This window comes from Eleginops maclovinus, chromosome 4, assembly GCF_036324505.1.
Source record: "Eleginops maclovinus isolate JMC-PN-2008 ecotype Puerto Natales chromosome 4, JC_Emac_rtc_rv5, whole genome shotgun sequence".
Taxonomy (NCBI): Eukaryota; Metazoa; Chordata; class Actinopteri; order Perciformes; family Eleginopidae; genus Eleginops; species Eleginops maclovinus.
Window position 1 is genome coordinate 18386710 of NC_086352.1, and position 27840 is coordinate 18414549.

The 27840-nt window shown below is 38.9% G+C and overlaps 2 protein-coding genes across 6 annotated transcripts in view; both read right to left on the reverse strand.

Moving 5' to 3' along the window:
* The window catches only part of sox6 (SRY-box transcription factor 6), a 134268-nt gene extending 125607 nt beyond the window's left edge, over positions 1-8661 (reverse strand). For 4 of the 5 annotated variants that reach the window (XM_063881478.1, XM_063881477.1, XM_063881475.1 and 1 more), the window contains exons 1-2: positions 8321-8661; positions 5943-6039 (exon numbers count right to left, since the gene is read on the reverse strand). The gene's annotated coding sequence lies outside the window, so the exon portion shown is untranslated. The remainder of the gene's footprint in view (positions 1-5942; positions 6040-8320) is intronic. The other variant, XM_063881476.1, reaches the window with a different exon arrangement.
* A 7127-nt stretch (positions 8662-15788) lies between these two features.
* Positions 15789-27840, reverse strand: part of plekha7b (pleckstrin homology domain containing, family A member 7b) — a 58905-nt gene continuing 46853 nt past the window's right edge. The window contains 14 exon segments of the mRNA XM_063882533.1: positions 15789-16401; positions 18130-18363; positions 20100-20248; positions 20527-20660; positions 21139-21366; positions 23211-23450; positions 24040-24131; positions 24257-24371; positions 24463-24654; positions 25232-25434; positions 25643-25754; positions 25957-26058; positions 26769-26918; positions 27054-27134. Coding sequence (XP_063738603.1) covers positions 18143-18363; positions 20100-20248; positions 20527-20660; positions 21139-21366; positions 23211-23450; positions 24040-24131; positions 24257-24371; positions 24463-24654; positions 25232-25434; positions 25643-25754; positions 25957-26058; positions 26769-26918; positions 27054-27134 — 2019 coding nt within the window. The 3' untranslated portion in view covers positions 15789-16401; positions 18130-18142.

Genomic DNA, 27840 nt, shown 5'->3' on the forward strand with positions numbered 1-27840 from the left:
TAAACTGTGATGGGATGAAAAACCCCTGTCTCTAGCATAGAAGTCATCTGCTGGGCCTCCACCCTGTGACTTTACACTGCGGTAGAACAAACTAGCTTTGCGATCAAGTTTTGACAGTGAACGTAAATCGCTATTGCAAATTAGCTGCACATGAACGTAATTGTAGGAGGGAGTGTTTTGAGGTCATTTGTATATATTTGTATGCAGTCTGCAGGCTCATTAATTTTGATCGTACAATATTCCAGCAAAAGCAAAAGATCAATCTTTCTAAACATTCAATCAAAACATCTTAGGTCCTTAATACTTGTTCCACGATGTCATTCCACTCTCCTCAGCAAAGTTTCTACTAACTGTCCTGTATAGCGGAAAAAAGACCAAGTGTTAGTGTTCGTCAGTAAGGACGACACCTCCCATCTTCCACTAATGGCCCTCAGTTTAGTCCTCACCCACGTCTTGTCAATCATCCTCCCCTACCAGAGGTTTCCACACCCATACTGCCTGGCAGAAACAACACTGTATATTGTGTGTGCGTAGATTTTATGTGAGCGGATGGCGTGTGCCAGAGTGGCTATCCCCTCAGTTTGTCAAAGAGGCTCATGGGAAATATACTGCATGGGCCAAACCACAGGCTTTCTCTGTCATTTCATCAGATTTCTCTTTTTAGTCTCATTCAAGAAAGTGATTATCATAGAGGCTACTTTTCGCTTTATTCTTTGAGCTCGGAGTCAGGCTTTCTGGGCTTTCCTCAATGTAGCTGCAGTTGGGCCAACCCAGAGTTACGTAGTTTCACCTAGACTGCAAAATGTTTCCACTGTATTTAACAGTTTGTTTCTAAAGCGTGTTTTTTAATTCATGGCCCTTAAAGAACAAGAACATGATGTTAATTCAAATTCCGGTTATCATGGAAGTTAATATTTTCCAAGCTCTGTAGTGGTTATGGTTATGATGGGGTACAAGTAGGCAGAGTGAAGGATAAAGTTGCTCCAGCATTTACCGGCAAATACCCACAGTAGTGAGGGAAGGAAAATGTGCCATTTGGAAACAAATGAAAGGGGAAAAGGCAACTGTTGCGTCGATGCCACCACTTCGTTTATTTCCACCCAATAAGTACAGTAAGTATTCTCAACAACCTTGAGAATACAAGATTTCCCCTGTGAACAGTAGCCGATGTGCGGGTCATGAGAAAAGTTGATTTCTTAAACAAAAGGAGACTGAATATGATGTACTTAAACGTAATCAGAAGGGTATGATGCAGCATGTACACTAATATCATGATTTTAGATGGAGAGAGAATACCAAAGACAGACAGAGAGCAAGAGAAAGCTTGTGGTCGCGTCTGCTGAAGTCATTTTCTCATAATGTACATGAAGGGCAAAACTTTGTAACACAACCAAGTCAGTGTAAAAAAAAATATTCAAAAAGGAAACAAAAGACCTAGGCAGAAGAGATGCTACAGTTAACTTCATCAAAACTTTAGCCACAAGGCCATTTCCATCTATCCCTCCACCCTCCGTCTTTGTCACTTTGATTTATTTTTGGCATCAAACATCAGCATTTTCCACAGGAAAAACTGTTGGGAATCTGTTTTCTGGCCCAATAAGTCTTGTCTTTTCCAAAACTTATTGCCTGTTATAGATGTCAAAGTAGCAGCTCCATGATGCAAGTGGTTGATCAGTATTTGTTTCCATCCAAGAGGGCTGACACATTATCTGGAGAGCTTGGAATTCAGCGGCAGCAAAGAAAAAGTAGTTTTTGTTCTGAGGCTTTTCTTTAACAATGTATTGAAACCAAAGAGTAAATGTTAAGCTTTTTAATCCAAAAATACATTTTGTTGTCTGTTGTCAGACATTTATGGAATTACATTGGGAAGGTTTTCAGATCAAATATCTAGACCAGCAAAAATAACGCACCATGGCCATGTCAACACCGTAGGGTATCGTGCTTTCAAATCTCATCTTGCAAGTGTGTGGACCAACGCATTTGCACACACACTCTGTGAGAGCACACACACAAAAGTGCACACAGTAATGTAGAGTTGCCAATCAGATAGGAAACCAGTCGTGAGCCAAAAAAAACTGCTCCAAGTCTTCTAAAGGCTGGACCGCAGAGTAAAGAGGCCAGAAGAGCTGGCTTAGTCACAACTATACGGAGCATATTTTACATTGTGTGTCGATCAGGCTGGCTTTCCACGTCCACCAACTGGATAATGTCTAATCGTTCAGCATTTACAGCTGCAGGACCCTGTGTATGGGTATAAAAACATCTACTGCCTTCAACATAACAAAAAGAAAATCCAAAAACAGTAGGTTTCCCATGCCATACTTGTGCTATTTCTCCCTTATGAGAGGATGAGGTTTAAGGCCTTCTTTCACATTATTTTATACAAATTCTCAGCGTCACAGCTGCCCGTCTTGGCTCAAGTGATATTTTCAGAGAGTCCTTTAAAGCTTCCTCCAAGGCACTAGCTGGCCCATGGGAGGACCTGATCCAAGCACAATGGGGGGGGATCACAAGGAAAAAGGCTTGTTGTGGCGCTTTTGTGTCAGAGCAGCGCAAAAACCCGCATTACACTAATCTCTTTTCCCTTGTTCACTCACAAGACACAATCTTAGGTCTTCAGAGCTTCTCCAATTCTAGTAGGACAGAAATCACTCGGGGCAAAAGATCATGGCAACTTCCCCCTTTTCTTATTATAACACTCCCAGCATCCAGCAGCAAGGTCACTCAAAACGTTAAGTTTGTATATCAGTCTATCTTTGAAAAACTCAAAGATTGATAAATGTATATTATTTCTTTGTGACTTAAATTAAAGGTTGATGTGACGGCAGGCAATAAATGCTGTTCCTGAGTCAAAGTTAAAAAAATAATTATTGTACGGCTCTCTCAAACTGTAGCTTACAAAATGGTTCCCACAAAAAAAAAGAAAATGGCTTTGGATTATGTACCCAAATGCCTGCAAAAGGAACATGGCCCAAACATCAGTGTTTGTTTAAAATTCAGTTTTAACCACCTGCACTCTTTTCACACAACCTGACAGTTATCAGCCTGGGTCCATATGCTGCATGTGTGTGTGTGTGTGTGTGTGTGTGTGTGTGTGTGTGTGTGTGTGTGTGTTTGTATACCCTTGATTGTGTCCCCATGCCTTTGTGTGTGTGTGTGTGTGTGTGTGTGTGTGTGTGTGTGTGTGTGTGTGTGTGTGTGTGTGTGTGTGTGTGTGTGTGTGTGTGTGTGTGTGTGTGTGTGTGTGTGCAGGGACAAAATCCACCACATTTTAATTACTGCCCGGCTTCAGTGTGTGCCTCTTTGATATGGAAATAAAGGCAACCATCTTCACACTGCCACTGTACAAATCTTCATTTGATTCATAAAAAACAATGAGCCCGATTAATTCCAGCACCTGATCTCAGTCCCAGACCTGTGTCAGAAACACGTGGCCACCAAGGCCCCACCAATTAATTCTACATATTAATGTGTGATTTTTTAAAAATCAACAGAAGCTACTTACCATATCCTAGACTGTTGCATTTTGAAGTCAAAGTTAATTATGCACAACTATGCTATGGACTCAAAGAAAATGTCCAATTATTTTTAGAAAAACATTTTCGGTCATAGAGTGAATGATACAGATCAAAATGGGCCACTTAGGTTACTTGTGCAATTATGCAGCTCCTGTGAAAATACACATATTTAGATTTTTTTTTTCATCTGTAATCCTTTAATGTCAGCAATGCTGTTCACTTACAGCAGCCAGAGGGACACGGAGATCTAACAGAGAAGAAAAAACTGCCCCATGCCTGTGTCGATGCTTAGTAAGTGCTGGAGCAGATAGGTGCCATTTGTTTCTGAATAAAAGAATACCGTGTACTCAAGTTTAATCTTTCACATTCGAGAAACCTGGATACAATTGTAAATGCTTTAGATTATTCTTTTAAAAAACATTGTACATTACATCGGTGTATTACACTTCCTCTTATTAATTTGCCCATCTCTACTTCCTCACAGCTTTTTTGTGTAAACCGGTGACTTTGTGGAGTCGATATCCCCAATGTAAGCTTTTAATAACTCAGTTGAGGGTTGATTTCATCGCTATTTCTCCTCTACAAGAAGTGAAAATTGTGCAAAATTAGAAAAGCCACAATTTCCTCCTGTACAAGCAGCAATTTGTCCAAACACATACATCATACTGGCTTTCTTAAAGACACGAAGCCTCAAAAACCTTAATATCAAAAGTACTTTACACAGAGAGGCATATATGCATTCATTATACATAGTACCATGCATCGCCTAATCACTATGTCGCGTTAGGCATCATGTCAGAAGTGACATGTTACCAACTTGACAGAAACTTCTTGTTGAAGGGGACAAATTACCCTATAGAAATACTATGGCATGTTCCTATCAATTTTGATCATTGTTGAAATGTTCTAAAGCAAATTAGATAACACTTAGAAAGACAGATGTCACAACATGTGCTGCCACATTTATTATCTCCTGCAGTCCTCCACCCTTCTGCTGCCCCCCCTCCTCTACCTTTACCAGGCCTGCTGTTGTTTACCTCCTCTCATCTTGTTTATCATCAGGTCTCCGCCGCTCCCTCTACTACCACAAAGCAAGGGAGACTTAGTACCTGTGCACCCCCACCCCCACTTCTATAGCTTCCACCTCCCTGCTCGCATCCCAGCAGCGCCCTGTCACTTGCAACAAAAAAGCTGTATTTCTGCAGAACATCGTATATATGGAAAGATAACACATTGTGTACGGTCTCAGTTATGCGGTCTTAATAGAATCTGGTTTGGAGACAAAGCATGGTTTTGGGATTTTTTACGTTTGAAATTGAAAATCAACAGCAGTGTTTTTCCAAGTAACGAAGGTTTCTATGGCAAAATATCTGACAGGGGGAAAGTATCACTCATGCATGCACACATACCGAGGAGTACATTGGGCTCACACACACCGTACAGAGAGAGTGAGCAAACACTTACACAACAAAAGCAGTTTTAGAAAGATTTAAATTCTGGGGAAACTGAAACAATTCATAACTTTGTATTAATCTACAGTATTACACACATGTTAATAGTGTTTGTGACATTGTTCTTTTTGCAGATCACAAAACATCATTATAATTTATAGTCTAATTGCAGAATTATGTCCTTGGAATCAACTTATCGTGAGTTGGAAATTGAATAATTCTTTTTGGCAGCGTAAAACCTACAGAAACCAGCATTCTCGTTTCACATCACTGTGTGGCATTTACTGAAATAATATTTGATTTTCTAGCAGTGACATAAAGAAACCCTTTGACAATTACAAAAATAAATCTTTGAGTTCAACACTGATGAAGGGACTTTTTTGACGTCTAAGTACAGAGAGTCACAGTTATCATACAATTCCCAATGGAAAACATCTGCTGTTTATTCTAAATAATAAGATTCCCCTTCTGTAAAAACAGTATAAACTGAAGACATCAATGTGGACATAGACAAGGTGAGATATAGAAAAAACAATAAAACAACATCACTTAAAGCACATTTCTTACTGAATCTCTCTCTCTTCCCTCCCTACTTCCCTCCTGCCTTTTCTTTGATCCCACTAATTGCTGGCACAAGAACTTAGTTAAAACAAATCCTACCTTCAGAAGATGAGGACAGTTAAAAGTCGAGCTAAAAGTCAATTCAGTTGGTGGCACTGTCTTAACATATTTTAAGATGGGCTCATCCTCACATTTTTTCTCCCACTCAATAGAACAAATAACAAAAAAAAAAAGGCTCAATCAGCTTAATCGCAATGTATAATGATGAAAGAAAAATATATCAGCAGCAAAGTTGCTCTTGCAACACGGTAGACATTGGACTTGGACAGAGTGCAGGATGTGTTTAGACAAGTGAGCCAGGTGGCTTCTCCCTTCATGCCAAAATAAAAGTCCTAAAAATCTTTGAACTTACTCAGCGTCAGCGAGTCTATATCTTATGCTGAGTCCAGGTTGGAAATGATGCCTTTCTCAGGCTTGCAAAAAGCTCAAGATCCACCCGCAGATAAGTCCTTGAAAATACAGAAAATGTGTAAGGCCAGTCAGTGTGAAATGTGATAAAGATGTGATTGCCCTGCAGTTCAGTCAAGTATCACGTACCAACAAATTGCCAGTCTTTAGTTTTTGATTAATGTTTATATCAGCCACAGTTACTGCGAAATGTCCCGGGCAACACTGATTAAACAGCAAGGATTATGTCAAGGAATCCCATTGCCAAAACTATAGTCATATTTTTGAATATTTAAGTTACGTGTTAAAACCGCTAACAAGTTTAGACAGGAAGAAGGTAGCCTAAATAATGAGAATGATGGTAGTTTCTCTCCAAGAAATGTAAGTAAGATATTTTAAATAAGAGCCAAACGCGGTTGTATGGCATCAAAGGGCTCTAATGCCGCTTTTCACTCTTCCCCTCTCGCTCTTTCAGGCAGCGACACGCTGAGCTGCACAAGCCGTCAGAGACAAACTCTTCTGGAGACAGAGCCGAGTGTCCCTGTATAGCAATCAGGACAATGTGCTGAATGGGCAGTCTAATTATAAATGTGCCATTTAGACTCGCATTTGGTCTCCGGAACCTTCTTACCTTATGAGGGAACCTGCGTTCACAGATAAGGGAAGAGCAACTGTTCAAAACAAAATACCACACGGATAAAAACTTTACTGCTACGCCGCGAGAATGTGCTTTTGTTCGAGGAGTTTTAAGGAGAGATCATTTTCATTAATTAGCCACAGGTGCGTTATTTGTGTGGCCACGCGACGCATGTACTCAACGTTTAATAAATAGAAAAAATACACAACCGCATGACTCAATTTTAAGTTTTTTAGTGTTGTAATCGCAAACCAATGTTTTATTTAAATGTTAATAGAACTCCCGCAGCCGCCTTATAAAGGCTCGATTGTGTTCACAGGGAGTGTCTCATTTTGGAAAACATCTTCACCTCAGCGATGCCAATAACATGTTTCATTTCTGATATTTTAGGCTTCTTATATTTTTTAAGTGTAAAATGTATTTATTAAGTGTGGTCAACATGAACATTTTCTAGGGGACGTTACATTTTTAAAACAAAATCTAAAACAAACCAGATCAAAGTTTATTCTGTTCACTAAAAATATGTAAACTATTTAATTATCTTTTGAAGGCCGAACAGTTCATTTAAAAATGATCTCATGTAAAATGTCAAAAATATGTCTAACGTAAGAACAAAATGACTCCCTATGATATTAAGCACATTTGCACTTTTAACAAGAGAACCTCTGTTCAGTCCGGGAGCTCCGAGCTTCACAGACTTCGGCTTAAATGGAAAACTGTCTGTTGAAGTACATCTTCTCTAAATGGACAAGCCATGCGATTGTTGAATTTAATTTATGGCTTATGCATTCTTTAGAGGTCAATTCCCCTGACCCTCCGAGAAAGTTTAGGAAGAACGAATTCCCAGGCTATACGGGGGCCAGAAACTCGGTTATTGTCCTTAAAAAACTAAAACAAATCTAGGGATGATAATCAGTTCTGGGGGTAAAGTGGCCCGAGATGTATAGGGATATATGAGCTATATGTGCGAAAGCTTCAAATAAACTTGTCCCCCTCACATGCAGAGGGGTAACCTACCAGGGTGCACGTCATTGTCAATGAATAGTACCGCTGTGTGGACAGAAGGGAAACTGCCACCAGCTGAAGAAAGTTACGGGACATGTAAACACAAACACCAAAGCGCTGTAAACATTACACTATTTGACAGTTAAGTAAGGTTTGCTACTTGTTTGTGACGTTAAGTGAAGATGTTATCGTTGACAGAGGTCCGGTCTGTGTTAAGGCTGCAGTCATACTCAGCAGCCTGAGTCCGCTCGCACGGCTTCACGCCGTTGAAATAAACAAAGAAAACACGAGATATCAAACCTTTAAAGCTGGTTCAGGTTGTTTCAGAACATAGTTCCGATTAAGTTAGGTGTTAGATTTAACGCAGATTCACCGATTCTGAGTTGAACACGAGCGACTCCGAGCCAGCCCCGCGCCACTCTTGTCTCTCGTTCACTCCGCTTGTTTTGGGGAAAGCGACGCATCAAATAATCACAATGCTAAAAGTTTGACAGTCATTTCCCCCGTTGGATAAATGTGCAAACTCGTGTAAGCTCAACACATGAACAACTTTCTTAAATTGTTTTAAAGGGAAATGTGCGCACTGCCGGAACAGTTCACTGACAGCGCGCTCGACTTTTAGAAATCAGCAATAAAACACAAGGTGAAAATATCAGAACAACATAGAGCATGTTGAAAAGTACAGCAAACGTGTTGTTTACCTTGATGATCTGAGTCGTGGAGAAGTTGTGTATTCGTCCTTTCCCGTGCGTAAACACTATACTAAACGCTACACTTTGTAGAAAATGATCACTGAGCTATCTGTTGAGCGAAAACTTAAGTGTGCTCACACGGGGCCATATGAGGGGATCCCGTGTACTATGAAGTTCAGCTGTCCAAAACTACAAGTAGCTTTTGTTGTTCGCCTATCTGTTCTTTATCTCCCTCTCTCTCACTCAAACAGGAGAAGACGATGGGTAGAGCTGCTGTCAATCTTGGCAATCAATGCGCGCAGCCATGTCGCAAGTATTCAAAGCATTTCCCGTCGTGCAACATCAGAAAGTGAGTGGCCAGGGCATTGATCTGAGGAAGGCAAAGAGGCAGGACTCCCCCCTCCTCCTCCCAGACAAGAGATGCGAGAGAGAGAGAGAGAGAGAGAGAGAGAGAGAGAGAGAGAGAGAGAGGGGGGGGGGGAGAGGGGGAGAGAGAGAGAGAGAGAGATTTGTGGCGAAATAAAAGTGGAGACAGGGAAGATGGTTGTAACTGCCCGCAGTTTAGTCCGTTTAATGAGCTTACTTAGAAGAACACTACTTACAGGCGCAGCGACTGCAAAGTTAAGGATTACTTTTTTCCCTTTTAGAGGTGCAACACTTTTCCTTTGAGTGACAAAGCAAAACATTTTAAATATGTTTTGAAAGAGGACAGCTAACGTACTGAAATCTCCAACTTCATTGAAAGTGTTTAAAGATTACCGTTTCTTTGGAGGAAAAGCGTTAAACTGTCATGAGATAATAAGAGCAGGTGAAAGACTCACCAAAAAGGCACCAGGGATTAGTTTAGACTCGAGTGATACAACAGTATTTATTTTTCATAAATACAGCCAGCACCTAAATTAAAGCTACACAATGTTGTTCAATTGCAATACCTTTTTTAACGACCATGTGAAAAAAAACCATTTTGATTTACTAACCAGAGGTTTGCAGCTTCTCTTCAGATTTCTGCACATTTTATGGATTGAAGTGTATATTATGCTCTTCCTCTTTTGAAAAGATCAAATGTCTTTTTGACAGATCTTCCTATACATAATATTTACAACGTGTCTCTCGTAGTGTAGAGCGTTTAACATTTATTTGCACGTACCCATATCATTTGATGATTAAATGTTTACATTCTGAGAAATTGTACACAATTAAACTATCCTCATGACATGGTCAAAATTGAGAGTTATTTAATTGTATTAATGCACCTATTTTGAAAATAAAAATGAATGTTCTGTAATTGATTAAACTATTTAACGTGGGCAAAAGTTATTATCCAGCATCAAATTTAACCTTTTACATTTTTACATCTGTTGTATATCTTAATTTCTGTATAAAATCCAAGAAAATATTAATTCTAGAGTATATCATATAAGATACCAAACGTTTTAACTCACTGCCTTAAAGCATAATCAGTTTATATTATGCTAGACCGTAACATTCAATTAAATAAATCCTGTATTACGTTTCAAAGCAGATCCGGGAAGAGCCGTTTGACATCTGAAATGACAGCAGAGGTCCATCGGCTGGCCCAGGGAACCCACAGGTTGAGATCTCTCGCTAAAACTGAAGCTTTTACAGTGAGACACTTCTCTGTTTTGAATGAACATGTGTTTGAAATTATCGCCTGAACTTGGAAGAGGCCTCACATATGTCAAACACACAAAATAAATGTCAATGAAGAAAAACAGAGAAGACTCACAAAAGAAAGAAAAAAGCGAGACAACTGACGGAAAGTTGTAATCTAAAAATCAGCAGCAGCCTTTTGTGACAAGCACAAATACCCAATATACATGACATTACAGCATTTACCCACTATGACTCTACTGTGCCACATGACTAAAGTGTCACAAAAGCAGACTATCATGGATCACATAAAATAAATAAGAAAGTTACTTACAAAGACAGGAGACAGCAGGATGGAATTCTGATTGTTAACTGCAGAGTCACATAGAGCTGCAAGAGGGAGGAGAAGCACAGAGAGAGAGGGGGAGAGAGAGAGAGAGGAAGAGAGAGATGGGGTGTGAGGGGGGGATTGGCCACATCAGCTCACATTCCCTTCCTTTTTTTTGTTCAAGGTGAAGTAAAACGCAATACATCTCCATGAAGAAGAATCTCAATGATCAATACACAATTCGTTTTTGGTGCAAGTTTTAAATGTTCCTCTTATATCTTTCTGCTGTGTGTGAAAGTTTGATTTGATAAAAATGTGCTGAGGGAAAACACGAAAAAGTAAGGAAAAGAAAGGAAACGAAGAACAGAATAGATAAAAGAAAAGTAAGACTTACCATTCCGAAATTAACTTTTTTTCTGTAGTTCTGCGGACACTTGAGCGCCTCCTGAGACTGAACCATGTACAACTAAAGGGATCTAAAACATTAAGTATTTCAGACCTAGTAAAACACCTCAGTATATTGAAACTAGAAATAACTCTCAAACCATCTAACTCTGTATTTTTCAGAACCACGCATGATGTGATATCTGCTCTGTGGGAAGTCTCTTCAGGAGCGGACTTCCCGGGACTGAAATCTGTGTTTCACGTGTCTCATACGCCACCTATTGGTCAGTACAGGAAACACCTACTTGCTCAAGCCCGCAAACACCAGATGAGTGTATTAGAGACAAAATCGGGGGATTTGTGCCACGACATTCAGCCTATTTTCAGGTAAACTATATGCTGCCTGAACTAACCCTGACCCAATTGTATTATAAAAATTGCAACTTTAGCAGTGAAATCATATATGTTAAACAGTTCAGCATTCTGCTTTGGACTGCATTGTTGCTGCTTCAAAAAATACTGTTATTTGCATTGGAAAAAATGATTTGAAAAATAGAGAAAAATCATTCTATTTTCTTATTTACAACCAAACTTCATCAGTGAAACATGATACGCAATAGATGCCACTAAGCAGGTGCTGGCAAATTCTGTACAGTTCTCAAAACACAAATATAGACTACTATTTTTACAGAGGTGACTGTAATGGCTTCCTTTTTATAGCTCAGACAGTAGAGTGCATGAAGACAGTCCAACTTGTTGGGGGGTAAGGCAGACACATTTGCATTCCCTGTGAGTCTTTGATGCATCTTGAAATTCAAGTCTAGCCCATAAATATTTGAAAAGGAGAGTGCATGAAAATCAACATTTTTGTTATATTAAATTAACATGTGTTCTTCTCCTGTTCTGCATGGTTAATTGGAGAACAGCATTCAGTCAGTGAGTGAGAATGATGGTGGGGGGGGCTGCTTTGATTACGGTGCAGACGGAGCAGGTTTTAAAGGTGTGCAGCTGATTCATGCACAGGGACACAGTGATTTGTATTTGTGAGAATTCACAATTGTTTACATTATCAAAGGAAAAAAAAGCTGTATTTAAGACCTTTGAGCATGCCCTTAAACTAATAAAGCCTCATATGTGGCAGGACATGGCACATAATAGTAGCATTATAAACCTCATATACATTTAAAGAAAATATGTCTTATACACAGTAACACATTATGATTCAGTTGCAGACATTAGGACTTAGGATAGCATGTACGTTAACATTGTTCCATATAGTTTTATCATATATATTAAGTCTTCAGTAGTTTTAAATACATTTGAAACAGTAAAGCTGCTGTAAAAGTGCTTTTTAACAAACTGTACATTTTGTTAGGAGCCAATGTTTAAATATCTTAGAAATGCTCATGCTTCATTATATCATTTAAAACCCTAATCTAAAAAGGATTGTAATGTGTGCATGATCACACAAAACATATCTATTATTAAACCTTAGTGATATCTTTAATTCATAAATCTTCATCTTCATATATTCTTAATCCTAATGTATAGCTCTATCCTGACTTAAAGTAATGTGCTAATGAGCAGAGACACCGTTGTTTTACACTTGTATTTAATTATCAAGATGTTTACAAGCATCACATTATGGACAAGTCAAATCTTATCTTTGGCTTTGGAGATATTTTTAGTGAAATACATTTTTTGGTAGCTCTGCTCACTTACTATTTTTGAGAGGGACATAGAATTGTAAAGATAGACACATCTCTGTGTTAAATGTCTTATACAAGATGTTGATCTTGAATTTTAAAAAGTTACCTAGTTCATGTAGCAGCATCTTCTGGATTTTCTGTTATTTGGTCTTGTTTAAGTATCATCCTCATTGATGAGAAATAACACAAATATAAGTAAACTTCTGTGAGCACCCTTACATGCCATAAGGGAAACATTTCTGCCAACGGTCACAACCACGGACATGGTCTGACATCCACAAAACCAACATGACTGACTTAGTTATTATCAAATTCCAAGTTATGCAATTAACTCAAACACTATTTGCATACATGCAAATCGCCTCTCTCCCAATCGGACTTGCAAAGTGGGACGCTCTGTTCTCATTAGTTGACCCAAATCTCTTACTTGTAACTCTGGATTTCATCAAAGTTTAGTCAGGATCTAATATTTCCTTTCAAGTTAACAGAGAACCACTGATTAATCATGTTGCAATAAGGAGTGCAACATGCCAATTCTAATTATATACTTATCAGGGACACCATCATACAGCCCAGTGCCAACAGTACTACAAATATCAACTCTGTAGTACTCATGAATATACGTTAAACCAATTGTTTATTGTACAATGTATTTCATGTATTTCTAAATAGGTTACCTGCTGGTTTATGTAGAATCTTGTAACATGAAAACTTATTTTTTTCAGCAATGACACATGGAATCAGTTTTTGCTCACATTTTCTTGTCAAAATGCATCTCTGGTTACGGACTTATCTGACAGTGAGCAAATTATTTTTCTCTTTTAACTGATGTATCAAAAATGTTTTTAAAAAAACTGATGGAAATAAACTGATGCATCACTGTGATAGTGCACTGTAGATCCATAAATGCATTTGTAGCTTTTTTCATTTGAGTCGCTGAACATATTACATTTTAGTTAGATCAGTGTGTGTGTGTGTGCTTTTGCATGTGTGTGTATGTGTATATGTGTCTGTGTGTGTGCGCAAGGAGCTGCTACATTAAAGAGGAGGCCCGGGGGCATTTGGTTCATTTACAAAGCAATTGCTTTTATGTACCAAAAGCCGAATTCACTGTAGGTATTGTAAAAGCCTTCCGTTTAAGGGACATGAGATTCATTCATTGTTTAATTTTACACAGCACTTTCTCAATGCACAGTTAATCTTTCATGTTGAAGGAATTGTGTTCTCGTTTCAATATTTAATATTTTTACATTTGCCTCATCTCCCCAATGATATCGCAATTGTGAAACCTTTGAAATGAAAGATTACACAAAGGCATTGTTTTAGTTTCTGCAAATAGTAAGTCTGTGTGGTGCAGCGAGACTTTAATTCAGCTTTCTCTCTATTCTTTTTTTAGCATGCATACACATTGGGAAGAATATTCAGTGATTCCTAACTCTTCAATTATTCAACAAATCACCATTCCATTTCTTACATATTAAAAAATGTACCGTATGTGGAGCTTGAAAATGATAAAACAGCATAAAATACTATTTTGAAATCAAAGCACCTATTGCATCGCCTCCTTGGTTTTGTATTTGTACAATTGGACTACAAGATGGATCCCCACAGTGCAAGAAGGCGCTCGCTGTGTTTCCACTGTAATCTAATCCTCAGACAGTAACAATAATATTTATGTGATGGAAATATGTATCTCTGGGAATCAGTGTAGGATTTCTTCTTTTCTCTTCGCCTATCAGGGGAAAACTGTGAATATGTTACACATGCAGTGTGCAGTGCAGTGAACAATACGTACCTGAGAACAAGGTCAGACTTCTCAGCATGGTCTCAATAGGCTCTTCCTTTCAACACAGACCAGGCAGAAAGGAAAGTAACACAAGTCAAAGCTTTAACCTAGTGTCAGTTTACATTGCCATTATATACTGCTAATTACATTGAGACATTTGAGTTACTGCTTCTTACTTATTATCTTTTATTTACTTCTACAAAAAAATATTCTCTAACAAATATCCCTGTCATGAATCCAAGCAGTATGTATCTTCGTCTCTCTGCATCTGATAAAAGCTTTTCTGAATCCAGTAAGTATTTAGTTAAGGATTAATGCGGGAGGCCTTGATTGCGTTTAACAGAACAGGACCTTATTAGCATAATAGGCCCTCTTTCATTCTCTTTGAAGTCCAGAGCATAGAATAACAAATGTATATGAACCACCAGCCAAACGTCAATACATGGAAATGCCACAATCCTCAGTGGAGGGTCTTGGGTGAATTTTTGCAGGAGGAGGGAAAAACATCCCATTTTATTGCAAAATAAGCACAACAGAGGATGTGTTGGGTCTTCTAGCCACCAGGGCCAGCAGGCGCTGTGGGGCCCCTATACTGGGGGAGAGATGGAGGCAGAGAGGATGAGGCTGCTGAGGGAGGTGCAGCCTCCCCTCTCAGGTGTTTTCAAAGAGCACCATGATGCAGACGAGTGAAAGTAATTACTCTCGAATTAAAGATAAAGATGTCACTTGGGGGGATCCACAACACAACGGCCCACTATCGGGCGTGGGCGTTGTAGCCTTTAATAGTGTTTGCATCACATCCTATCAGCATATGTACCAGGGTTCTTCATGATGGACATGCAAAATATTTTTTGCTGAATGTGGCAGCCTGTTAATAACAGCACTTTCCATTCAAAACATTTTTCTCTATAGTCTTCTTTTTTTTATCAGAAGGTCAATACATGTATTTCTCAGAGGTTTCTTTTACAATTGCAGTGGAGACATAGTTCATGATTTAAAGATATGAATTCTGTACTTTAGAATCCAGAGTTATTAGTAGCCACCTTCTTGGTTGAAAATACATGGAATTAAAAATGCCCTTTTGAGATGGAAAAAGCTTTGAACTTAAAAAAAACATTTGAAGAAGCCTCTCTTTTTTGTATTGAGAGTTCACCTCCTTTGAGCATGCCTTAGTTTGGTTCTCTTCTCAAATAATAGAATGAAGTTTAATAGGTCAAGGCAATCAATGTGGAGGTTCAAAGAGAATCCTGGAGCTGTGATGAGTGCACATTTTGTACTTTTCCTTTGTACATGATTAGAATAAAATACATTCAATAACTGCGTCAGTGAAATAATATATAATCTAATATGATAAGGAGCCAAGGCTATTTTAGATTAAAAGTGAATCATTTAAGGTAATATTGCCTTTCTAAGTCACATTATTAAATTGCGTAGATTACAAGGCAGTTTCATAAACTGAAGGTCATGGATTATTGAGTTTCCCTTTCCTTTGGCTCCGGTGATAGTTATCGGACACTTTAGCCGATTATGCGATTTACCTCATTCAAACAAAATGAATTGAATATGAATAAAAATGAAAAAATAATACATATTTCACTAAGCAGATATTGTGTTAATATCTTTAATATTTACATTTTTATAAATTTCCATTTTGCAACCTTTCCCAGTCACACAGAAAATATGTTAAAGGTTATTTTTCTTCTGATGTAAGCAAAAATAAAATTCATTTTGGCAAGCTAAAAGGAGACTGGCAGTGCTACAGGTACATACATATGATATTTCAAGTGGTTTGTTGTAAGAATATTATCTGAGCTTTAACAAAAATACTACCATCATGACACATTTAGTACCTTTTGTTCTTAACATTCTGCACATGACAAAAACAAACAAACAAAAACAAGTTCCCAGTTGAGATCACACTGCAGATAAAAGCGATTCAGTCATACCTTGAAAACATGATACAGTGAACAATTCAAAGTGCAATACAATGTAGAAAATGTTATCATGACATTAACTTTTGTTAGACTCTCCCATAGTTAATAAGCACATCGGCGCCCATTGCAAAGTCTTCCATTTTCCATCGTTTTCAGAAATTAGAAACAGTTTAACGAGTCAATGCTTCGTGAGCCTCAGAAAGCAGGAAAAAGGTTTAGTAAGGTTCTTGTACTTCTCTATGGAAAGGTGTAAAATCCCCCAAATCCTCTTTTGTTGCAGATCGCAGGTGTTTGTTGTCATTTTGGAATAGCACCTCAGTGTCCAGAAATTGCTTGAGCTGAGAAGTGATGAGAGAAATACAAAGTAAGTACAAAAACAGTAAATGTCAAGATAACATGACAACCAAATCTATTGTAATGAAACATTTGAGCCACAAATGAATGAATTAAACGTTTCTCATTCAGTGCCTGGTTCTTCCTTTCCTTTCATTGTTATCATATGCAACACAATAGTCAAGTAGAGATATCTTCTTCCTTAATGTTTGAATTCTTAGTTAAAAAAAGGTTTAACAGTGTATCATTGTAAAAGCACGTTTGTGAAAGTTTCACTGCTAGTAGTGGGTAAACAGTTATTATGACAATATTAACAAAAGTCACTTTAAATCACTGATAGGGATGTGTTGTAGTTCTTAGTTACTTTCCTTTAACTAAATCCAATCTATCCTTTCTGTCTTTTTGTTGTGTAGTGACAGTGTGAAAAACATTTTACAAACAGCACAACTACACATCACAGCCCACCTCTAACATCAGAAATGAACATGGGATGAGAGAGGTACAGTATCAAACACAGTAAAGCATGCGGTCACACAACTTCTGAACAATTGAGATTCCTAATAGACAACAACACATTCAAGTCATGCAAACAGTAATTTGCTTTCACTTCTTCTGACATGACAGAAATGCTGCATGATGCCATGAGGAAAAGGGTCAAACACAGCTAGATGGAGACTTTGTTAATTGTGTGTTTGTTTTTATTATAATCAGATGATTTTATGTAACTGTGCAAATGTGCTGCATATTATAATTATATCCAGAAATAAATACACTTATTGCAAGGCTAATGGCCTGATTTATAGAAATAATTCAGGAAAAAAATCAAGTTATCAGTCATTATTGGGTCGGCAAAGGTTCAGTCTGTAGGTACTTGGACTTTGGACCGAAGGGTCGCTGGATCACGTCCCGATCGGACCAAGAAATACGGAGTGTGGACTCGTACTGGAGAGGACCCAGTTCACTTCCTGGGCCATGGCCGAGGTGCCCCTGAGCAAGGCACCGAACCCCCAACTGCTTCCCGGCGCCGGCTACACTAGTTGCCTCTCCGTTCTGGATCCTCTCAAAATGCATGTGCATTATAACTGTGTGTATGTAAACTGTACTGTATGTAACATGGCAACTGCATGTGCATGTATAGAATACGGAGTGGAAAACTGAATTTCCCCTTCTGGGTTTTAATAAAGGTCCATCTTAATCTTAATCTTAATTATTGGCTGATTAATAAGGCAGTAAACCCTTGCTAATGCATTTACAGTAACAACAATGATATATACGGTGGTTTTTTTTTTCTGACTTTGCAAGCCACACTACAGATGGGGAGCTAATTGGTGCTGTGAATGCAGCTGTGCTGACTACTGAACTGTCAAGGTGCTAAATCAAAAGGTTTCTCCTTTGTAATTATACACAATGCTACAACAGTCATGTTCATTTGAGACCTTTTTTCCTCAACCATCCATAAATATTTTGGCAGTGATACAAAAAGAAAAAAAAGAAAAACAATTTACAGACAATTATCACAGTGGGATGAGCAGACTGCCTGCAGATGTTTGTTTTGATTATAATGGGAGCAGAGGCAGGGCTTCCCTAACCTAGACAAGATGTGTTTCCTACAATCACAACCGAGCAGCAAGCATGCAATAAGAACACACAGGAACCCAGTGATACAGAGAATTAGTGAGGGCTGGAAAACATTAACAACGTAAAACAGTTAAGTAAATGCAGTTAGGCCTTACTTTATTTCTCGGATTAGACAAACGTGTAGTGAATTCCGTTGCTTAGAGGAGAGGGAGGCGCCAGAGACACAGAGGGGGAAGGACAAACCGAAGGGGCAGGAGGAACAGAAGGAGCAGGGTGGACAGGAAGAAGAGGAGGAGCGGGAGGAAGGGGAGGAGGAGGAGGTGGAGGTGGAGGTGGAGGTGGAGGCGGCGGTGGGGGAGGAGGGGTGGGGATGTTAGCCAGTGGTGGAACTATGGAGGAGAGGACAGGAGGAAAAAAAGAAAGAGAAAATCAAACTGGTTTGTTAGTCACATGGCCCACTCTGGGACAGTTTTAAAGTCACAATGAAGCCTGAAACTGGCTGAGAACCAACATGTTTTGTTCTGACAAACACACACAAAATTACACTTCCACTTGTTTACTTAATGACACAGGGGCTGGCTGACATGAGTACATAATGAAATCTCTGTATATTTATTTTAATTTTTCTAGAAAGTCAGATTATTACAAAAAATTGCAATTAACAATGGGAATATCTGACATGGATGTAAAGTGATGATGTATCTCAAATCATTTGATAAGTCTTATCTGTCAGCAGTATTGCCCACAATAGCATGATACAAAAACAAGCATTAAACTGGTAGCATTAACTAAAGAGCTAGTTGATTCATGATTTGATTGACCGTAAATTAAACAATTTCGATTGAATTTGTGAATCATTTTAGTCAGTTATTAGGCAAAAGCCAAGAACAAAAATGTGAGGTTTTGTTGCTCTCCATTCTTAGACAGATGTTTGAACAAAACGCGCAATCTATGTAACATTTGGTAACTGGAAATCTTGATTGCTTTCTTATATGAACTTTAAACATACGGGAACACACAACTAAGGACTACACAAGATTATTTTCATGTTGTAGATCATTATTTCCAGCACAAAATTTGAGATTCCTTTTATTATCACTGACAATTAATAACAAACAAATGATTTAGAATAACATATCTAAAAACAAAAGCTTGCTTTTATTTATACTTTACGTAATTGCACTGCTGCATATTCCTGCTTTTACGCCATCAGTATTGAAGTCTCTCATGCATAATAGCATGAAAGGACCTTTCTTTTAATTCAAGGATTTGAAAGTGCACCAGCATACCTTGCTTTAACACCAAAGGGAGAGAAAAAAAATCATTTATTTAGTCTCCGCTGACAAGATGCCACCAGTTATATTCTCTGACATTTCTCTATGCTGGAAATAATGTTATAATTGTTGACTTTGCCTCACTGTGCATATTAAGCTTCCACACACGTTGACAGGTTGAGTGTTACTGTGTGTGACAGATGTGTGTGTGTGTATAGGTGTGTGTGTGTATGTGTGTGTGTGCATATATGTGTGAGTGAGGCACACAGGCTGACAATCTGCTGCAGCTACAGTGAAAATGAACTTGCCTGTCTGCTGTAGAGTATGAAAGAGATGAAAAGAGAGCGCAGTGTCTTTTATGCAGGTTCAGAGGTACGTTCAAAGCAGCAGCAACGGTATGCATGAGAGTGGAGTTTGACTGGGTCATTGATCAGCACACAAAATGGCCTCATCAAGCTATTCCTCCCCTGTCTGAATGATTCTACATGGATTGCAATTAGAGACTATCTGAGCTCCTAAGAAGAAATAATGTCCAGTTATTAGGAAATGAACAGCCTTATTGCTTGAATTTGCACCTTACTCCCTTCTCATCTCCTCTCCATCAATCCAGGATTCTTGAAAGGCTGCCTCCCTCTCTTCAACCAAAAGATGTCCATTTGATGCCAGGAGAAATTTTACTCAAACTATGTCTTTTTTCTGTCTTTTTTCTTTTGAGGCATGTACAGTAATGATTAAGTGTTTCTGTAAAATAACGATTTTGACATTCATTCTTAAAGCAAAGATGTATAACCTACAACAACCTACAGGCTCAAAGGAACGGAAAATAATTTCAAATTGTTGTAAAGACCAACCTGTGACTAGTTTGCTCTTGAGCGAAGCCTCCGATGCGAGAGCGTAGGACATGGTGATGATCCTCTCCTGCTCCTGCAGCGCTGAGTCCAGAGCCACCAGCCCAACCTCTGGCTTGTCCATAGTCACTGTAGGTGCTAGGTTGTGCACACTGTGCCACGGACAAAGAAATAAAACACCAAATTCACTTAACATGGTGAAAGATAATAATGTGGAAATGCTTTATTTGCTGGGACGGCGTTTTGTTCATTGTCAGATAGAAGCCTGAGCTACAGTCAGTATAGCCTTAGAAAGGTGGTCAGAATTTAGCGTTGTGCATGAGGACATGTCAAAACAGGCATGAACCTAGATTTGAAATACACTAGTTTGGCTTATTGTAAGGCCTCCCCAAAACCCCAGTGTGGTGTTTATCAGCAACACTTAATTTACCTGGATTTTGCCAAGATGCTCTTGATGCGCTCCACCTTACGATAACGATCCTCCACCTCCTGCGGACTGAGAGGCTCCTCAGGCTCTGAATCCACATAGCGCTCCGGGATCAACACTTTCTGAGGCTTGGAAAGCTACATAAACAGATATAGTGTGCGTTAAGGCTAACCCTAACCTTGCTATCTGGTCACTCCAAAAAATGATCTCTCCACTCTCCACTGATGACTATACAACCTTTATCAAACTAAGGACATAAGAAGGAGTTAAAATGCCCTAGACATTGATTAAAGTATAAGTAAAGTGAAAAGTACTAAGGAAAAGCATTGTACTCTCCAGCTTGATTGAGGATCAGCTCAAAGCCTTTGATGAATTCAAGGTTTTTCTAAATGTCTGCATTTATAAAGCATAAAAAGTGGTCCACACACCACTTCAGTCAGATTGTTCTTTGTATTCAGCTTCCAGGGCCTAAATGCAGTTAGTGAATATTATATACTTTTTGGACTGTGTTTTTTTCTTGGTTGAGTATGATTATTTTTCTTCTACCTTTATCATATGTTTATACTAAATGTAAACAATAAAGCTGCATGACTTTGCTTTGAAAAGATAACTTGCCTCTTTGTTAAGGTCCAGGTCATAGTCCAGTGGTTCCAGGTCGACCTCATGTGCAGGAGGAGTCATGGCTGTAGAGCGCAGGGTCAGCCATTCGTCAGAGTGTGAGCGGGGTCTCTCCTTGTGCTCGGGAGGTCTCTCCTCCCCCTGAACGCTCCTTACTGCCTGTGCCTCCTCCCCTTGAACAGCCCTCTCAAGCAACTGCAGGTCAAAGTCCTGCTCTCTCTTCCACTGGACAACACAAAAAAGGAAAGAATACATTGTTAAAAAAATAAGAGGACCCAGCTGATCAAGTAAATTTGAAAATGACTGGATTCACTTGCCTTCCCACATAATTACATTTGACAAGTATACTAACATGATTTGAAATGCTGCAGAGAGTGAATGTGTGTTTGTTTGTGTATAGATGTCAACAAGAAAAAAAGGGGGAGCATGCATGTATTGAATATGCATGCCTATGCTCTCAATATCACAGCATGCTGTACATTATCTACAACAGTGATAAAGAAGACAGCACAATGCCACAGACACAGACAGGAACGATCACTTCACTCATACTGATGACACTTTGACCAAATAAACCATTGTATGATTGAGAGAACAAAAATATAATAAATAAAAAACATGGCAATATGAGTGCATTAGAAAATAACGTTTATTTATTTGCATTTACATTCACATTTTAAAAAGGAAGCATTCTTATTACTAACAATTAACTAGCTGATGAAGACACTGCAATCTGAAAAACTGAAATCAATTAAAACTATGTTTTGTTATGTAATGGATGAGCATACACATAAGTATTGTCTAAATAAAAGGCTTCCTCTAACAAAGATGGGTAGATTAAAGAACAGTAGTCCCAGATCCATAAGAACATCTTCATATTGATTTCAGTAAAAAAAAAAAAAGCAGGAACAATGCCATGATTAGGTTGAGATGAATATGCTTGAATAGGCTTTGCTCAGTGTGAATGATTTGGTCAGTAGAAAATAAGGCACTTTCTCTCTTTTAATCTCTTCCTCTTACTCAGACTAACACACACACACACACACACACACACACACACACACACACACACACACACACACACACACACACACACACACACACACACACACACACACACACACACACACACACACACACACACACACACACACACACACACACACACACACACACACACAGAAATGGACTGCTTAAATACAGCCACAGTACTTAATTGAATGACAGCAGGCATTGATATCTAAATGAGGAAAGACAGGTCTCTTCTGCTATTCTGTAAGCAGAAAACTACTGGTAAAAAAAGATATTGAACTATGTTAAAATCATACTTTCAGAGTGAAAACAACTGCAGCCAGGAAATAAAAGAATCAGTAATGAGAGGGTTAGAATGGGATGGACAAAGCAAAGTGAGTGTGTCTAACACGTATTAATGGGAACAATACCAAGACATTGGGTTTAATGTGAAAGGTAGATGGCATTGAGGCCTGAGGTCATTAGTGTGTTATGTGTTTGATAGGCAAGATATGCTTTGAGCAGGAAGATCATCCCTAATAATTGTAAATGTAATTATTTCCACTTAATAATAAATACTTCTTGTTCTACAGTTAAGTATAAATTGTAAAGCAGTTATCCACTCTGTAAAGGCCCTTTTCATTGCAGATACTTGGAGTTGTCACAGAAGAAATAATAAAAAATGATTTCCATTGAGTTGCTTCAGAGTCATGCCATTCTGATCAAAGCACTAGGAATCTACTGGAGAAAACAGAGCCATTGTTGATGTTTTTAGTAAATCCTTTTTTTCTCCTACTATGATAAATCTAAATTCCGGCAGTAAAAAAGACCTATTCAAATCTGAGAACATCATGCATGAATTAAGCACAGTTAGAGCCACACAGTGAATTAACGTACTGCGTAATATAATGTATTACTATTGACTTTGTAATTTCAGAGACTGAGAAAAGCCAGATTTTGCACGGTGAAGTCTCGCATTGCTACTGTAAATCCCCCATCTTGGTTTGGTTGTCGTCATGCATGAGAATGTGACATGTGATACTGTTCTAGTAACATACTGATCCAAAGTCTGCTGAAAGGGGGCGCGAGGATGCGGACGATGTGCGCGAGGATGTAGAGGCATGGCGGTCTCCGTGGCTCAGGGTGCGTTTGCGCTGGCGGACGAGGGCCTTCTGGTGCCTCTTCATCCTCTCCAGCTGCTCATCAGCACTCATCTTCCCCCTCTGCTGCTGCTGCTGCTGCTGCTGCTGCGCCGGGTCCCCAGAGTACAGACGCTCCAAGGCACTTTTTGGTCTCTCCTGAGAGGAGTGGGAGGAAAGAGAGTTGATAACAAGAGCAAAAGGTGCGGCAGACTGCAAAAAAGTGGAAGAAAATTAAAAACAAACAAGAAGGTAAAAGCTAATGTTATAAGGTATGAAAAAGGATCACGCTAGACCAGTCAGTCTTCACAACAGAGACATTTCTGAGGTCATAATTAGAAGATTCAGAGAGAATACGATGCAATGTTTTCAAGTGTTCAAAATTGTCGACTCCCACAAAAATTATAATGATTTGCCCTCCATAAAAATGCTCATCTAAAAGGAATTAGAAAACATTTAGTAAATGGCTTTTTAGGTTTGGACGATATTTAATATTATTATATATTTTTGTTATATATTTTCTATCCAATAAATTGTAGCCAAATCAACAAATGATCGATCCAAATGTTGATGTTTGACAAATTAAAAATGTATTTCTTAAATATATTTTAAACAAAATAGAACAAATTGCTTTTTTTGTGCTTTTGAGGTAATGGAAATCTGACATCTGAATCTGAATATAATTGCCTCTGCTCTTCACTTTTGATTTACTCTATCTGATTTAATTACATTTTTTTCTGAACCTCACCTTCACCCCTGCAGCTGAGGTGGCTCTTCGGATGGTCACATATGAGGAGATGTTGGAGGATTGATTCAGCCTGAGCGAGGAACCAGCTACTCCTGAAGGGGAAAGCCAACATACATTAAAACAATGCTTGACTTGGCAACCTAGCCAAAAGCTACACAGTAATACAAATGTTCTGCCCCTAAATAAATCTGTTCTCCTGATTCTATCATCCACGCACCTCTGCTAGGTAATGTCTGGTAACCCTCATGTCCAGATGCTGCTACACTGATGTGGCTGGAGCCGTCTCCAGCTCCCATAAGCTCTGGATCGCTCAGGAAAGGCCTAAGCTCCACCTGAAATTCACAGACAGACTTAAAAAAAAAAAAACTTGGATAAATGTAGACATTTCAGCAGCACAACCACACAGATATACATACTATATACCTTGCTGTCTCCATTAGTGTACTGGCCAATCTCTCTGTCCCTTTTGCGTTCATCTGACTGTCGTTTGAGGCCCCGTACAGAAGTGTGTCGGATGACAGTTGTCTCCCGGGGCAATGGGGGCACAGCAGGGGGATGCTCATCAGGACTATAGAGCTGAGGTAGAGGAGGTCTGGGAGGCACATCGTCCTCACCCTGCATACACAACAGCTGTTCATTGTTAAGTACTCAAAATCATCACAATCATCTAAAAAACTACCAATATCTAATCTAACATACAAATGTGAGGTCATAGTACTCCCTTTGCTTGTTTCTTGTCTTTCAATGTATTGCTTTCCAATAAAGGCAAAAATGGCGAAAAAAATTGCAATAAAACTAAAGCTTTTAGAGATTAATGATATCATTAGTTAATCAATTGATGGGTCCACAGAGATTCCTTATTATTGAATCAATTCATTGGGCGAAATGAATTGTTTTATTGGGCAACTATGCTTAACAATTTTCCTTTAAAACTGAATATCTTTGCGTATACTTCTTTTATGATGAAAATGTTGATAGTTGCAAACCTTTACAGTAACTAGTGCTGCAAAAAACTATAATACATACAATATGGTTGAAAAAAATAACCCAAAAGAGAAAAAAAAAAAACTTCTCTGTAAGGCATCATGCGTTTCTGCTGACCGATCACAGTTTGGCAAACAATTTTGGAGAGTGTAAGAAAAATGTAGCTTATTTAGTAAGCAAAGCTACACAAACTGCATAGTACACTCACCCATTTCAGCCCACTGGTGATGGTTGCGTCCACCCAGTGCTGCTGGCTGGGGCTGGAGGAAAGGGTAGGGGTGTGGCTGCTGGGGCTGAGGCGGGGGCTGTGCTGTTGCTGTTGCTGCTGGGACAATCTCATCTCCATAGCAGACGGGCTCCCAGACACAGAAGGCACTGATGACGCCGACACTGAAGGCACAAACTTCCTCTCTGGGGAATTCAATGTATATGAACATGAATACACACACGCTGTACAGACAGTGCTTTCTTTTCCCATGGGTAATGTTCAAGGCATTAGTCTCGAGTATGTGATCAAGAGCTTTAATGGTGAGATGCAGCAGCACGACCACATGGCTTGTACTACACATATCACACAGAGCAAATTACTTTGTACACATGGAAGCACCAGGTGTCTCACCTGGGTTGGTAACAGAGGAGATAGTGACTTTGTAGTTGGCTTTACTGGTGCTGAGGCCTGCGATAACATCCTCAATCCTCCACAGCTCTTTTCTGATCTGGACTTTCTCTTGCTGCTCACAGAGAAACACATTTTTCTTTAACACACTGTAAAATCACTTGTGGACCCAGGCACAGTGTAGTTTTAATTTGAAACTCATCATAGTTAAACCTATAGAATAATTTCCTATGACTGTTTGTATGAAATCAGGAGTAATTCATTCTCACACACACCCATCCATGAGAGGAATCGACAGAGATCAGTGAGCCACAGACCTGAGAGAGGTCGCTGCGGCTCATCTGTCCCTGCAGCGCCGACTTCAGCCAGTCCACGTCTCTCTCCAGCTGGCTGTACTCATTCCACGCGTTCTCCATCTCCTACGAAACAAAGAAGGACATACTTCACATTCACAAGACAGCTTTAGATACTCCACTCATGTCATGAGCCAATGATACTTGAATAGTTTCCTCGCTAAACCCTTGAGACTCCAATGTATGATGACACTTCACAAATGCAGTAGGTTAGCCCATGTGTAGTCAGACACAGTTGGAAGTAGTAGAGAGCTGCTGTCTTGATATTATCATGATTTATCACTTGAAATCTTCAACAACAAAAATGTTGGATCACTTGTTTCCATGGGTCAGTCATTCTTACCATATACTGACTGTCCATTGAGAGTGTCAAAAATGTTTGTGCACAACCAATGTGGTCAAAAATGTCTTTGACACTGAAAGCGAAAGATGCTATTGTAGTTTTTTTAATGTAAATGTTTCGTTGTAGCCTCGGGTTTCTCCCCGGGCACTAATTTCGATAGTCACAGTCAATATGAAACATGATGACAGCAGCAGAAACCACCAAAGGTGAACAACTTAAAATAGAAGTAAACCTCTTGCTTCCAATGAGCAAAAATATACTGCAAGTTGTAGCATGTACATGCATAGACTAGTAGAGACAATCCGAACACTTTACTTTACAGCATTAAACCTGCAAAACCTAAATGCAAATTGCACATTTTAACTGAAAAATCCAGGAGGATGCATTTTCCATCTTATGTATGGTCAACTTGTGAGTTATGCTTGAGTCTTACTGTGGAGACTTGAGAAATTTCAGCCCTGATGTGAACAACATCCTCTTGTAGTAATTTCTGCTGATAGGCAATCTTCTCAGCATGTGCCGGCTGATCTCTGTACTGCTCCATCTGCTGGTGGGATACATCCAGCACAGACTCCAACTTGTCCTAGAAAGGGACACGAGAGAAACAGCCATAACACAAGAGCCATGTATAGACGACACATTTATAGGATAACACACACACAAACACACAAACAATTACTGTACATACAAAAAAAAGATATTTGTATTAAACAAGAACCTTGTCCTCCTTCAAAGTGCGTATCCTGGTCTCGAGCTCCTGAAGAATCTTGTCTTGTTCACACAGTCGACTTAATTTTACCTGAAGGAAAGACATGGAAACAATAACAATGCAGGAAAACAGAGGAAAACAAATCTATATGTATCTCTCCTTCGCATTACTCACTGTTTACCTCAAACAGCACCACAGAGTATAGACATAATGCAACAGAAAAACAAGCGAGAGGAAACGAGGACTGGGCTGAGATAATCTGTTTACCAGAGAGCTCGACTGTTCCATTCTAGTCTTCGTTTTACTATATTCAAACAAGGCAAACGAATTGATCGTCTGCCGCTGTCTTCGCTGTCTGTAAATATGTCAATAAGACTCATCTATGTGGAAAGCCCAAAGGAATTCTTCTCATCAGCGCAGTGAGAAATATCAAAAGGCTCCATACTGTCTAGTTTGGGGGTGAGATCTGGTAATACCCATTATGAGTAATCATAATCAAAAATCCATATTTTCACATTCACTCTTGGAGAAAAACGTGTTTATTGAGAGTGACAGATTTGTTTTCCCAGAAATGGGTTATGTGTTTATGAAAACAACATAAGACTGCCTAGTTCACAGTCTTTCTCACACAGTGAATTTTTTTCTCAGATCTATTTATCATTCTGTTCAATTAATAATTAAGCTGTTTTTATTTTGCTGCCGTATATTGTTGTTTTTAATTGCATGAAATATTCATTGTTCAGACAATTTACTGGCAATTTCTTATAAATTGTTAAAGTGGAACAATACTAATGAT